General features: G+C 42.5%; 1 protein-coding gene across 1 annotated transcript in view; it reads left to right on the top strand.

Annotated features, from left to right (window-relative positions):
* Positions 1-6,396: 6,396 nt before the first annotated feature.
* Positions 6,397-15,206, top strand: part of LOC119654225 (fasciculation and elongation protein zeta-2) — a 159,197-nt gene continuing 150,387 nt past the window's right edge. Inside the window, exon 1 of the mRNA XM_038059442.1 lies at positions 6,397-7,523. Within this exon, the coding sequence (XP_037915370.1) occupies positions 6,997-7,523 (527 nt within the window). The 5' untranslated portion in view covers positions 6,397-6,996. The remainder of the gene's footprint in view (positions 7,524-15,206) is intronic.

Genomic DNA, 15,206 nt, shown 5'->3' on the forward strand with positions numbered 1-15,206 from the left:
GCAGCGTGACGGAAGCGGTTTAAATTATATTGAAGGCACTTCCGTAAGTCCATACTTTTATCCAGAGCTGAAATATTTTGTTTAATTCACAATCACGTCGTACTTTGCGAATTATATAAAGTAACGTTTTATATCTACGATCCACTTCGGTGACGCTGCTACAAGGGCAGAGTGAGGTAGCGTCTGACGAGTTGCCTCTGCCCTGGTAAGAAATCGTAAAGCTGCTTCGTTCATTTTTGAAACTTTGGGTGGACCAAAAAAAGAGGGAGTAATTTGCTTCCCATTTGATCCCTCAATCCTTAAACAAAATATTTCAAAAAGGTATTTCTGAGCAAACTCAAATCGCTTTAATTAATGGACCTTATTAACATAAGTTTTATTCTGTGCAATAGGTAAAATGCATGGCTACGGAAGTGCTATGGAGATATGGTTGATACGAGATAGACGGCGTCGGTAATGTGATATTCGTGGAGACGAATGTGGATGCGAATTGTACATTGAAATTTTAAAAAAAAATCTACATGTCGACGCATACAAATTGGGTATTTGTCAAACATTCAACATATGCTAAAATAGTAATTCGAAACCTAAAGCGTGAAAACCACGAATGGGGTAGTATTTAATTGTCCGAAGATACTCAAAACTTCTCCACAATTCTCGGGCTGCGAAGGTCTTATTTCCAGCAAAAAATACTTAATGGAACGTCTCCTCGAATAATGGAGAAAAATTCCAGCGGAATATGTTTCACGTTCGGTCGAATCCATAATACTGCTCAGTGAAGGCTGTATTTAATGCGAAAAGTCCTCATACGAGGTATTCATTAGTCATTTTCTGAGTTTTTAATGTCATTATTTTGATTTTTTCGTTCTGTCTGGATTTTAATTTTGCCTACGAAAATCGATTTTTTTTTTAATTTTCGCCGTCAATAAGGATTTTATTTTATCGTTTTTCTTGAATTTCCATTGTAGTGTGTCCAGCAGACTGTATGTTACGTTTTTATAAAAAAAATAAAACACATGCAACTCTTTTTATTTCATGGAATAGTGCCCGGATTTCACTTTTCCTCGCTTTATACGCAATTGTGAAAATGCTTGACGAATGTAATTTGTACAATAAAAAGTGAAAATAGAGGCAGAAATGAAAGTCTCGAGGTCTGAAATTAGGACGCCAGAATAGCTCTTTCAAGAAGTTACCACTATAATCCAACCTAGTTTAAAAACGGTGCAAACGATCATTCCGAAGTGCAAAAAAGGGCAGGGTGGTTATCGTGGTAAAACACTGAAGAAGGAATACTGGCGGTCTTCAAACCACAGTTACGAAGGTGCGAAAAGAACCAACCACTTATGGTGGGTGGGCGCTCTGAAATTGACGAATGAACTCGTAACAGCGTTGGATAAGGGAGTGCATCTTGACACAATACGAATATGTCTGAGCAAGCGAGGGTGTCATGTTAAAATAAAAAGGGGGGGAGACCTTTTATTTTCGTATTAATCAAATAAAATGATCAAAATTCATCCGTCAATACGCATAGGAGGACTCCAAGTATTCCACTTCCATAAGACTAGGCTGCTCCATCATGTTCTCGCAAATATCTCCTTGCAATCGCCAGATCTGAACTCAATTGAACATCTGGATGCCTGTGTATTAGCCATACAAGCTACATTATTAGTAAACCCAAAAACGTGCTCTGCTGAAAATCTCGGGTGAAATTCCGTTCAAAGTTGCCCAGAAACCTCCTTTCTCCATGGATAGATGCTTAGTTGCTATGATAGGAGCTAAAATCAATTTTTCATTAATTTCAAGGCACTGCATTCACACAAAGTTACTTTCATCCGATTTTTTTAGTGGGTTTCATGGAATTGTTGTCTTTCAGTCAATAGAACATATCCTTCGAATTCAGTGTTTTAGTCGTTTTTCTTACCTCGTTACCGCCATTTTGGAGGGTGAATGGTAAATTTTGTGATGGAAGTCTTACCAACAAAAGTATTTGCACACTTATAGAAAAACGGAACACTAACCAAAAATCGTGTGTTAAAGAAAGGAATAATGCAAAAAATACTGCTAGGCTAGTATAGTAGGAAGACTAACTCATCCTGAAAAAAAATCAGCTCAGGATTATGTACCAGAAGAAATTCAAATGAAAGAAAACACTAGATTTTTCTGTGGGACAAAAAGAATGAGACACTTTGGAGAAAGAAGGAACAGGATCACCTAATTATGGCAATTAAAGAAAATCGAAATCGTGTAGTTTCTGCCTAGAACAAACTAATTTCCTCGTCTAAGTAGCGACGATTTTGTTCGCCTTCTACCTCAGCAAATGTACAAGTTCTATCTTCCCAATTCCCTCCTTTAATTTTTGGGGCAGGTCATGTTATGGTTCTGTGGAATGCTAGATGTCGGAGCATTTATAAAGTGACCAATTTTTGGTTTACTGAGATTTAATGTAATGATGAAACACAAAAGTATTCTTCAAGTGAAATTTCTCTGCCTCGTAATGAAATGTCCTTCCAAATGTATCTCTTTGGTTATTTTATATTCAATTACTATTCAGCGGCTTCTGCTGGGCGTATACAGCCCCAAACCATGAAACGTTCTTCTCCATTTTTGATGTCGGTAATACTTTTTTCTCTGTATTTTGTTTACGGTATATTTTCCGGTGTTTATACAAACAGAAGATATTAAATTTATTTGCTGTGTTTACCAGATCGGTTAGTTAAATGAGGCGAAATATATTAAGGACTGAGTTCGTACCGTCTTATGTATAAGAGAGAAGATAGGCATTCAGGTACATCTGCCACACGAGTATATTGCTACTCTAGACAAGCGTGGTGACCATCTTTATCTAGATATACTTGCACCCTGTAAACTTCAGATTGCCGGAAACGATTCCTTTAAAAATGTGAACAGAAATAAAGCTTATAACACCAGTGATTGAGAGATAGCATCCATCAATAAAGGCATCGATCATCTGAGACAACACGTAGCAATGAGTGGACAATTTATTCAACGTTTTACTTGGCTCACAAACTTCCTTGGGGACTTTAGACTACCAGCAGTTCAGCTTCTGTGAGCAACAATATAGTTTTTTTACAACGAAGATACGCCGTTGATTACAGCATTCTCCGTCAGGCACCAATGGTCTGGTTGGAGTTGATGGTCTTTCACGAAATGGCTATTTGCCCAAATCGGGAAGTCTTTCGAACATCCATGCGAAGATACTGGGAAAGTCATTGAGAGAGTTATATCTCAAGATTGAAGTCAAGGACAAGGTTAACACGGTCAGCATTGATAGATTAAAATCTGCTTTCATTGAGCGCACCGTAATATTGGTAACGATCTTAGCAGTGAATCCCACGCACGCTCCACCTTCTTCCGTTCCTATGGATAATACCATACCACTAGTTTGGAACTCTTTGATCTCCATCTTTACAATTATGAGCTTCCGCGACGGTCCGAAAAGCGCTACATAGGCTTTTTCTGTACCAGGAGCTATAACAAATTCCCTAGTTGGAGGAACCACATCAGCGCCTTGACGGAGAGATGCGGAAATACTTTGAGAACAATTGGCTAATCCGCTACCTCAGCAGTTTTATCATTTTTGAAAACTACATTTCCTAAAATTCGGGATTTTTTTACACCGTATATTTTTTAATTACATAACTGAACAGAGTGCAAGTTTTTTCTGAAAAAACCCTAAGGGGGGGAGTTCTTTCTAAAGATAGGATAGAGATAGGAGAAAATTGTGTTGAACTTTTCCAAGGGCAAGAAATTTTTGCGGGAAGAGCACTCATGGAGTAATATATCAAGCGGGTGAGTCGAAGAGTATTAAGAAGCGTTGGACAGAGTCAAAGCCAGAAGCAGTGCCCAATGTGAAGCAGGTATTCTGGGACTGTGATTGCTGATATGAAGGTAGTGTCAAAGTGGAGTTAATCATCAAAAATTATTCCGGGGTTTCAGATGGAGGGTGGAATATTGGACGTTAAGAGAGTGGGAAAACAAAGTGGGAGAGAATTTAGGAGAGCAGAACCTATGTTCTGCAATGGTGTACTGACGTTTAGTGCCAACTCTATAGTAGATAAATTTTAGAGCGCAAGTTATAGAGGAAAAGAACTTAAAGTCAGCGGCATAAAGGAGGAAGGATAATGTAGTAGTAGTGGATCCAGACTGGAATCTTGTCGATCATCAGAGGAAGGAGGAAACGGGAACGGGATGTCCAACCCGGGAAGATAAGGAAAAGTTTCTTGGAAATTTTCGATAATCCACGTACAAATGAGACAAGTTAAGGCAGTGGAAATACATAGAAGGAAATCTCAAATAAACTTACGTTGGGTGGCGAAATATGTAGGGCAATACCGTCGTAAGTCGAAGAGGTGGAAGAAATCTCTGCTAATTGCCTGTTCTCTGTTACTGCGAAAGACAAAGTTACCTTCGGGAAGTCCAGAGAATAACATTTTTTCATCCAACCAGGTTTCAGAGATACCGGTGAAAGCCAAAGACGGATAGATTGAAGGGCAACAGTTTGGTTGGTTTGGTTTTTATGGTATATTTTGTATGATGTGGATGCGGAAGACTTGCGTTTTCAACAAGATGGCGCTACGCTCCAAACAGCTCAAGAAACGATTGATTTATTAACTAAATTCAATGAGCATTTAATTTTTGCGAAAAGATTATGTCAACATTGGAAGAATACGTGCACTAGTCCTCTGGGACCCCTTCGCAGTTTGGAAAATTAGGTGAGGTGTTCAATTTAAACCTGCACAGGTATTGACGGTATCCTCCATGGCCGATGACAAACTGGTTATAATTGATCTCCCCATGCTTTCTCTCCAGTCACTCCCGGATGGAAGGGGTCAACCTGTAAGTCCAACGTCCCTTTTCTGACTAGTCCGATTACTGTTGCCACCTGCATCATCCTTGCCAGAGCCATACTCTTAGTCGGTGCTTTTTCGCAAGTATGCTCTATGTGCTGCTTAAAATTGAGTTAACCGTCGGCGTAACCCATCACCTCTTCCTGAACCGGAAAGTTAAGTACATCATTATAGATGATGTTCCACAGTAGTGGACAATGTACTCCTTGAATCCATCATCGGTATTATACCAGAGCGTCCGCTCTTGCAAGTAGCTAGCGATAATAGCAGCGAGGTAGTTAGGAATACCAATCGTCGCCAGAGATTTTCGTATAGAATTCCAATTGGCCAAGTTAAATGCATTTCCCACATCCAGGGTCACCATCATACAATATTTGCTGGTACAATCCCTTCCGTGAATTACATTTTCGACCAAGCCAGTAACCATTTTGATGGCATCAATCGTTGATCTGGATTTACGGAACGCATACTGCCGATCTGAAAGGCCTTCTTGGCTCTCAACGACTAGGATTAATCTATTATAAATTATCTGCTCCAACGTTTTCCCCATAGTGTCTACAAGACATATGGGTCTATGAGAGGACGGTTCTCCTGGAGGTTTGCCAGCCTTAGGCAGAAGCACCATTTTTTGTCGCTTCCATGGTGCAGGAAAAAGCCCTCGGATATGCACGCTTCGAACGGCTCCGCGAACATATCCGGTTCACATTTGACGGCAAGTTTGAAGGCCTTATTCGGTACCTACCTCTTGCTGAGGATTATTTTCAATAAGAGCATAGGACACGTGTTTTGCGGAGATGATCGGCCTCTGAATCGTCCTATCGCTATCCCACGGATTTATGTCCACTTCCGAATAGAGCTCCTTAAAACATTCTCTCTTACCCCGCTGGATGGCGAGCTTGGGGTTCTTGCGGGCTTCTCTATAGGTATGCTCCTTTTACCCTTGATCGATCCTACCCATTGCCTTCTGAGCCGTTCATTTAGCTCTGTAGCAAATCGATTGAAGACTGGCAAGTTCACTATTCCACCAATAATTGGGTCTTCTAGACGATTATTCCATTTTGGACAAGTAGTTGGAGATCAGCTTTGCTGTGAAATGCTAGGAAATTATCGCCAAGTTTATATAAACTTTTTTTTCTTTTAGAATTTGGAAAAAATATCCTAATTAGCAGACATAGTAGCAGTAGGTAAGGCAGCAACCATCAAAACATTGCAGTTAATGCTAAGCTTGACCTCATTCATAATTCCATTAATTTAAATTGAGTTAATTTCCTGTTGTTTTTGACAAAGATATCTTTCAATTAAATTATTTTATTTGTACGCAGTTTTTTTGTTCACTTTAATAATTATTTTTCAAATTTAAAATGAAAGCCGTTACAGTAATATTCCATTTTCTTGGCATTTCGATTTGTTTGTTTACATTTGCTTAGTCAAATTTCTCTCCCACTTTATTCTCTCGTGGAAATTCAACTGTCAACAGCATCCAATCTGCACGATTTGATTGCTTCCAATCAGAATCCAGTGGGAAATCAGTCGTGCAGCGGCTCGGCGGCGAAGAAGAATTCACGCAAATCTCTTCCGTCCGTCAGTTCTGTCTGTGCAGCGGAACAGTGTGGTGGTGCAGCGAGTCGAGTGTGTTTGTATTGTGCTTTCGGATTTGTGTACTTTTTGCCTTCGTCTCCTTCGTAGTAAAAAGGAGCTGTCAAACTCGGACGGGGGTGGAAAAGCATTTCGACGGGTTCTGGCTCTGCGCACAACTGCCGTCGTCGTCATCCGCGAGTGCTGGGATGCAGAGTTCCTTGTGTTGTTGGGAAGCGAACGGTTGTATCGATTAATCGCAAAGTGGATGATTGATAACTCGGACGTGAACGGTCGTCGGTGGTGCAAAGTGAGCGAAATACAAAGGGTGTAGTGCGGTCAGAGTGGTCTGCGGGTCCTTAGTGCGGCGCTTGTTCGGTCTGGTGATCCCTGGCGAGCTGACGAGTCCTTGTGGCGACACATCAGTGAACGGGTCGTGGATCTCTGCTCTCGCCCGTCTGTGATTCCTTGTTCCGTCCCTTGCTCGAGACGCGTAGTCGCGGCGTAGTGTCTGAAGCAAAAACCTTTTTCGCTAAGTCGTCTGCGGTTTGCCATGCGGGATCTCGGCTCGAAAATGGCCGAGCTTAAATTCGAGGCTCCTCTGGCGCAGTTCGAGGACTCCGACGAGTGGGGCGGAAGTGAGTTCATTACCCAAACCGGTGGCGGCACAAATGCGTCAGCCCTGAAGGCCGCCCTCAGCGACACCCTCAATCTGAATCTCAAGGAAACGGACAATAACATTTTGATGCTGGAGGAGGCCGTGCGGGACATACATGTCAGCAAGAACGGGAGCCCCAATTGCAACTCCATCAGCAACGGCCTCGGGGACGGGAACGGCGACGATGCACCCATCGCAGCAAATCATCTGGGTGGGGTCCTGCCCGCCGCCACTACGGCCACCATCAAAAGCAAGGACGCGAATGTTGACAACTTCGCCGAAATGTTCAACGGGAGCTTGGAGGATTTGGTGAACACTTTCGACGAGAAGATCACCAAGTGCTTCGGGAACTATGAGGAGAACGTGGAGGAGCTGGCACCGGTACAGGTGCGGAATCAGGAGGAGATCATGAACGAGTGCCAGTAAGTAGGAATTTGTGTTGTTGTCCTTTTGCAGGTGGAAGTGCTACGCCATCGCATGCTGGCTGGGCTCCATTTGAAAACAAAACTTTGCGGCACATGCGTGGTGGGCCGGATCGATATTTCCGAGGTGATACCGTTCCGTGACTCGCTGCGATGGTTGTTGCCTTTATTGCCTCCAGCCTAGCAGTACTTGGAAATTTGTCGAGTAGTACGCGATGTTGTCGCCGGTTGTGAGGATTTGTTGGTTGTTGCTTACCTCACTGAACACTGGACTGCAGTGCGGCGAATGCACTTTAGTTTAAATATTGCATGAATGCTATGAGGGATGCGCTCTGTTTGCTACTTCTTCTATGGTACAACGGTTCCATGTGTGTCTTGCAGTTTGTAAGAGAGAAGCAGCACGTATTTTGCGTTGTCAACTCATGTCTGCCGATTGCCTTTTTGTTTTAGGAAAAATCGTTAGTCTCCTACCTTGCTATTGAGTAGGACCATGCATGGTCTGCTTCTGCCCTTTCTTTGTTGCGTCATATCTAGTCATCGCCATCAACGGCGCAACAACCGGTATCCGGAGCCTTACTAAAGGACTTCAGACATCCCGGGTTTGTGACGAGGTCCACCAATTCGATATCCCTAGCAGCTGTCTTGCGTCCTGGCCTTTGCTATCGCTTCATCTCAAGCGAGATCTGTCACATCTTCCTTTCCTACCATAGACTTGTCCTTACAGACTTTTTGGACTGGTTAATCCTCACTCATAGGGATTAGGTGGTACGCTCACGGCAGTCTATTGGGTCTGATTTTACCCATAACCAAATGGTCGTGATATCGCATCTGGCCGTATAACCATATATGGCCGCTATCCACTTTTGGTGGTCATAGTGCATCAAACACACGTATACGTTTCTGTTCACGGTTCGCTGGAATGCGCTTCAATTCCTTCCAGGACTTTCCGAGGCGCCCGCACCTCCCCTCTACTGTTCTGCGCCAAGTACCATCTTGGGGAGTACGTTCCACTGCATCCTCCCGATCACATCGTCTATGGGTTACAGGCTTGTGCGCCGTCTAAGTTCTTTGTTTGAAATACTATCCGGCAATCGTATTCCGATTATGCATCGCAGACAGGTGTTCACGAAGGCTTGGACCTTTTTAGTGGTAGTGCTGGTCACTCCAGAGAACAGCAGAGAACAATCTCAACTTGATCTTGGTCTTGAGGTAGCTACATTTCCTGGTGTTAGACAAAGAAGCGAAAATGCATCAAACGCTGTTAATGCTTCCAGTGACATCCAGTTCGGTGCCACGGCAAACACCATGCTTCCTAGATTTACAAATTAATCGACGTCTTTGATGCCTATTTAATGCAGATAGGGAGAGCACGATAGCATGCCAGACTGAGAATCTTCGTTTTGTTGGTGTTTATCTAAAATACAACTTCGTTTTCCTCTCTTTCAAAATTTAGGGCCATTTGACCAAGATCCATGATTCGTCGAGAGAGCAAACCGATGTTATCAACACCTGGACTAATGTTTGAGGAAAAATGCCTCTCGGACAAGGCACCACGAAGAACGTTACCAATAACAATAAGAAATAATATCGGCGCAAGAAGAAAACTAGACGGACTTCGCTTTGGACTTCGCATTCCTATGAGATTTTAAGTCGTTCTGATAATAGCTATTAGGTTCTCTGGAATATCCATCCTACGTAGAGCATGCCAGATGAACTCCCTGTTCACGCTGTCGGCAGCTTTGGATGAAGGGCAGGTGAAGCCAAGATCTAAACAGTGAACACTGTTCGAAAGCAATTCATAGGGTGGTCAGTTTGCCAAAAAACTCGAAGACTTCTGTTGATTGGCATTTTTCCGACTTGGTTCGTTGTTTACATCTCGTGTGGTTTGAATCCTGGTTATGCTCTAGACGTTTGTGCTTCTTTCTCTTAAGATCTTTCAGCTTTAGTGTTATCACTATCATTACATCAACGGCGCAACAACTAGTATCCGGTTTAGGCCTGCCTTAATAAGGAACTCCAAATATTTCCGTCTTCCGTCGAGGTCCACCAATTCGATATTCCCAAAAACTGTCCGCCGTTTTGGTCTACGCCATCGGTCCATCTGAGGCAGGATCTGCCACGTCTTCTTTTTCCACCACAGATATTGTCCTTGTAAACTTTCCGGTCTGAATCATCCGCTGCAACTGCAACCTATTGATTCGGATTTTATCCACAAGCAGGCGGCTGTGGTATCGCTCATAAATTTCATCAGTATGTAGGTTACGAAATCGTCCATTCTCATATGGGGGCCAAAAATTCTTCGAAGGATTCCCAACTTTTTTTGTGCTGGGGCCAACTATGTTTGTGGCCGTATCAATGATAACGTTCTTCAGGTGGTTATGAAGATTATTTGTTGATGCTTCATCTCCAGGACATCCCCCACCTAATATGTCCATTCATTAAGGCGGAAAGGGGTCGGGGTTCAATGAACACGTGGTCAATTTGGTTGAAAGTGGTCTCGCCTGGTGAGGCTCACGTTTGTTTGTGCACCGTTTTTCGCGCAAACCAGGTATTTCCATCAACCATTTATTGCTAATTGAATAATCCGTAGTCCGGCTGTTAAAATCTAAAAGTATGATTTCAATATCATACCTGGGAAAGGCTTCGAGGGTTCCTTCTGCTGCTTAGTATGAAGGTATCCTTCCCTGACTCTGCAGTTTCCTCTGTAGGGGGTGAATGTTGAAGATTCTTATATTTGTAAATTTGCTTGGCAAACGCAGAGTGCATAGCCTTTCGTTTATGTTTTCAAAGCAGCAGGTTTCATTTTTTGGTTGAGGAAGAAACCTATTCCGACCACATGGATTACGCGATATATGGTGTGGTGGTTCTTCTCCAGGAAACCGGTCTCTGTCCAGCGCATCTCTAGTACATCAGCCTTATATTGGGACAGGTTATCGGCCAGCTGCTGGGCAGCATTCGATCTATACAGGGAGCGTACGTTCCGTGAGAAAATGCGCAAATCGTTCGTCCGTTTTTGTTGCCGGATTCGTCGTTGTAAAATCCATTCAGTCCGAGGCTCCTTTCGTGGCTTCGTAACTTCTATTTTCCTTGTAAGGTCCTCAGTCCTACCCAACCCCAATCTGGAGGAATATTTGGCATCATTTGTCCCATTTTTAGGGCGCGGGAGATTCGCTTTGATGCTTCTCCGTCTGTAGCTTTTCGTTAAGAAAGAACTTTCAGCGGTCACCACGTTGAAGTGAAGATAGGGTTTGGTGGTTGAGCCGTTGGGGTTGGTTCAGTAGGGGGGTGATATCATGCTCATCATCATCATCAGCCTCTATACCTCGAAGTTTCATAAAATGTTTATCTACATAGTCACAAGTTCATGATTGTTATTTTCATATCATTGATACCTCTTAGCAAGGTTTTCTCTGGTGCCTCTGCCTCATTCCTCAATTTGCCACATAAATTTGGTGTAGATGTTCTTCATCGCATCAAGGACTGAAATTGGCCGCAGATCATATTAGTTTGAAGACATTGAAGCAACACAACTACCCAGCCGTCATGTAGTATACCTTAGAACGCTTGTTGAGGCAGCAGCTAAGGTTTTAACACTCCTACGCCTTTGTAACCCCAGGTTCCTCCACAAACCTAAGTTATTCTGTTAGTTTCCTAATTGCTACTATACTACTCAGGAATGTTTCTTCAATTGACTGAGTTTAGGCCACGGATGATTTTATCTATGGTCACATGGCCATACAATTGGTCGGGTTTTCACGCGCCAATGTTATCAAGCTCATATCCGCCATTAGCTGCTTTCAGTTTCACTTCCAAATGAAGGTAAAATGTTCTCATAACTCCAGTAATCTCTACGCAACCGAGCCTTTTTTCTTAGCAAAGTTTAGCCCCGATGAATGTCCACATCAAAATGCTCCTCGTTATGGATGTGTGCAGTGAGTGAACTTGCTGTGGTGAAAGCCCTCAGAGTTTTTTTATTGAAGTCCTATAATGTTAGAGCGATCTGCAACATTCTGATATTGCTCCTTAATGTGATGCTCTATTACGATCCGAAAAGTAAAGTTCGAAGTGTAGCGGGTGTATGAAAACCGCTTCGTGTCTCTGTTGTTGTTCATCAAGGTGTTCTTGTTATGGACATTGCTACACTCAACATCCAACGTCCAGCGTCCTATACACTCTTTTATGCAGATGATGTTTTCCTAGCGTCTAATAGAAAAAATGATCACGAGTAACTTGTCCAAAAATGGAATGATCATGGATGGGACACGGTCTCAGATTGAATCTGAATGAAACTGAATTTCTTACGACCGATCCTCACAGAATAGGAACTATTTATGTCAGTGCTAGCGATTTAAATATCTCGGATCAATGCTATCAGGCAACAAAGAGCTGCGTTATGAAACAGCTCACGCATTAACGCAACCTGACTGAAGTGGCTTTCTACAACTGCTGTTCTTTATGATCGACGTATCAACGAAATTCTCAAATCGAAAATTTACTGCAATGTCGTCCGTCCTTTCGCTCTCTATAGTTCTGAGTGTTGGCCGACTATGAAAGACAATGAACAGCGCCTTGTGGTAATGGAGACGAAGATGTTGCGTTGGACTAGTGGCGTGAAACGTTTTGTCAAATCCGAAATGAGTTGCGAGAGAGGCGTCTTCGATGGTATGGTCACGTAATTCGCGCTAAAGAGAATTCATTCGTCAAGATTGGTTTGAACATTGCAGTCGATGGTAAGGGAGCAAAAGGCCGGCTTGATACGCTGAATGGGGATTTAAAAGCCTCGCGATTGCATCCAGATCAGGCATTTGATAGAACCGAATGGCGGAACCGATCACGACGAGCCGACCTGGCTTGTGAACGGGACAAGAAAAAGAAGACTTGATGGGGCTGGTTGGATGAACATGACTACTTCAGTCTTTTACCACTGGCTTTTCACGTGCGAATAGCGATTGTCTGAATTGGGTTGTCAATTTTGACAATGGATTTATGGGTTTCCTCAAGATCAGTTTGTACATGACCCAGTTAAGGATTTGCAGTTCGGTTCCTACGGGATATTCTAGTTTAATATTGATTCCCTTGTTGTTCGAAGCTAGAACGTCCTCTACAGATATGGCCGGTGATACCATCATGTCGTGCTATTATCTCCATGCCTTTATTCTAGGTATACTGGATAGCTCTTATGAATGTTCTGGTTGTACGGGAAGCAGCACATCAGAAAATCTCTATATCTTCCATTTGAGTTTTTTGTGGTGTCGCAATCAAATAGGTCACGGTGCACATTTACCATTCGCATTGTGATGTGCAGCTCTGCTCTTATGCTGGAATAGGCGCGAGAAAAAAATGGACGGTACATACTAGTTACAACTGCTCCTTCATGCCCTGGGAGTCAGCTTCGACGATTCTAATTGTAAGGCGTTAATCCAGATCAGGGACCGTTTTTTAGACCACCGTTGATCGCTGCTTCGCCATCACCATATAGGTCGTAAATTAGGATAGTCTTCACGTCCTTCGCATCCACTGTATAAAAACGGGGGTAGCACCTCCGTTAGCATTCAGTAAATCTGCGTTCCGATTTTTTTTCTTAAATTTTCCCTATCAATGGGCCATGCTATTGGAATTAGGTACGTAAATCTTTTGCAGTGGTAATCCTTCAACTGATAAGGGTGCAAATTTATTTGTGAGATATGCATCATCATAATTTATACCTTGGATGAATGTACCGTGGACTGCGCGTTCCTCAATTTGCCAGATATTTGCAGCGTGACGCTCTTGTAGAAGAGCTAGCAGCCCCTGTGTTTCCAAATCGTCTTAACATAATTTTCGGGAATATCAAATTTGGATTCCTCTGATCCATCGTTTGGAAGCATCAAGTAAACAGCAGGCTCCCCCAGAATGCTGACGTCTGTTCGTTCCTCATCTAGGGAGAGGAGCTATGTGCTGAACGATGATAGCTCCGTAATTTCTTCTGGGGTTAGTTATCCCCTGCAGCACTGCTTGAGCTATCCGTTTGTGGTTTGGTTGACAAAGTCTAACTGCGATATATACCTCCCAACTTGAAGTGTAGCTTGATACCTTGCAGTTATGCAGTTCGCTTAGCTCAGAAGAGTTTTGTTATCGCCCCCCTCCTACGCTGTCCGCATACAAGGCCTTGGTTGCAAACGAGGAATCAGTCATTTCTGACCGAGCCTTGTTCACTGTTTATTGAACGATAACCAACGCCGTTTTAGTTTACCTTCGCCAGGCCAGGCCTTGCCGTCAGTCCTGATACAACCCGGAAGATACATTTTGCCCAGGAGGCGGTTCTTGTTCTATCTGAATATAGTTTGTTGTCCAACATGACTTCAGCAGGGGTAGTTTACTTCAATAGTAGTGGTTAATTGTATTTTCGATCCAGTAATGCTGGCAAAAGGGGTTTGCTTAGGGCCTCCATTATGAATTGGGATGCCAATTCCATACACTATTTTCAGACTCAGATTTTCCATCGGTGAGTTCAGGATTGCATCCTCATTCAGGGTTTGATTGTCAAGAATGACATTTTGATTTTATTTTTTTTTCTGGTTTGTTCTTACAGTTTTTATTTATGGTTTCTGTGGGGGTAGTTTTGACAGAGCAAGTATGTAGATTTCGACAAAGCTTCTTTGGTCAAGACAAGGCTAATTGAAATTGGAGAGCCTTTCTTTTTTGTTTACCTCTATTCTTGGGGCCACTCAACCTTCGGTACAGTGGTTATACCTTCGTTTGCACTTCGTTATTTTCTTCGGATGAGGTATTGGTTCAGGTAAACATAAAAAAGTAGTAGTAAAACTAGAACGTTATCTATCCAATTCTACATCCTTTTATCGGTTGAGTCCTATAACAGTTTTCCGCAAGGGGGAGAGTATGTATCGATGGAATAGCCAGTTTCCTGCAGAATGCGATTCTCATGGGCTTGTAATTTCCATTGATTTTTTAATTTTTTTTGCAAAGATACTTTTTTTTGCAAGGGCGAACAGTGGTTTTAGCCCCTATCTTTAGACATTCACAACCATCCATGATCATAGCTAGTATTCGAACCCGGGGCACGACGTCGAAGTTGTTCAACTGACGCCTCAACCATCTTTCCCATCGCACTGTCTGCAAAGACACTGCTGTAAATATTATGAGCTTTTGATTGTCATCACATAGTTGATTGTAAATTTGAAAGAGGGACATTCTCTACCTTTTCCCGATCTCGCTTGACATAGTTCAAAATGACACTTAGTTCCCATCTTTTAGCTTTGGCTAGAGTGCATTAAAATTTACCTTGATTAGAGAGTTTTTTAGTTGATTTGAATGCAAATATCGAGTATTTTCAGGAGGAATCACTCCGAAGATTTCCAGATTTTTAAGAATCATTTTCCACTCCAAACATCCCATCTCAGTCCTGGAAGTCCAAGAATGTTCGTAACCCTAACAACTCAACAACTTAACTTTAATCCAAATAAGATATTTCGTTACTCTCTCCTCTTTTCCAGATACATAGTTCAGTTCGTTACCCTTTTGTCTGAATCGCAAATCAAACTTCCTCTGCGAAATGAGCTCAATTTATAACTCCCAATTGCAACCACCAAATATGTGTATGACAGATTCATACGCAATCTATGCAAATTAGTTGCGTACTATAGCGTTCAATAAATAACCCTCGCCGCTGATAGTAAACTTTCC

Source organism: Hermetia illucens, chromosome 4 (assembly GCF_905115235.1).
Source record: "Hermetia illucens chromosome 4, iHerIll2.2.curated.20191125, whole genome shotgun sequence".
In the NCBI taxonomy this organism is placed as follows: domain Eukaryota; kingdom Metazoa; phylum Arthropoda; class Insecta; order Diptera; family Stratiomyidae; genus Hermetia; species Hermetia illucens.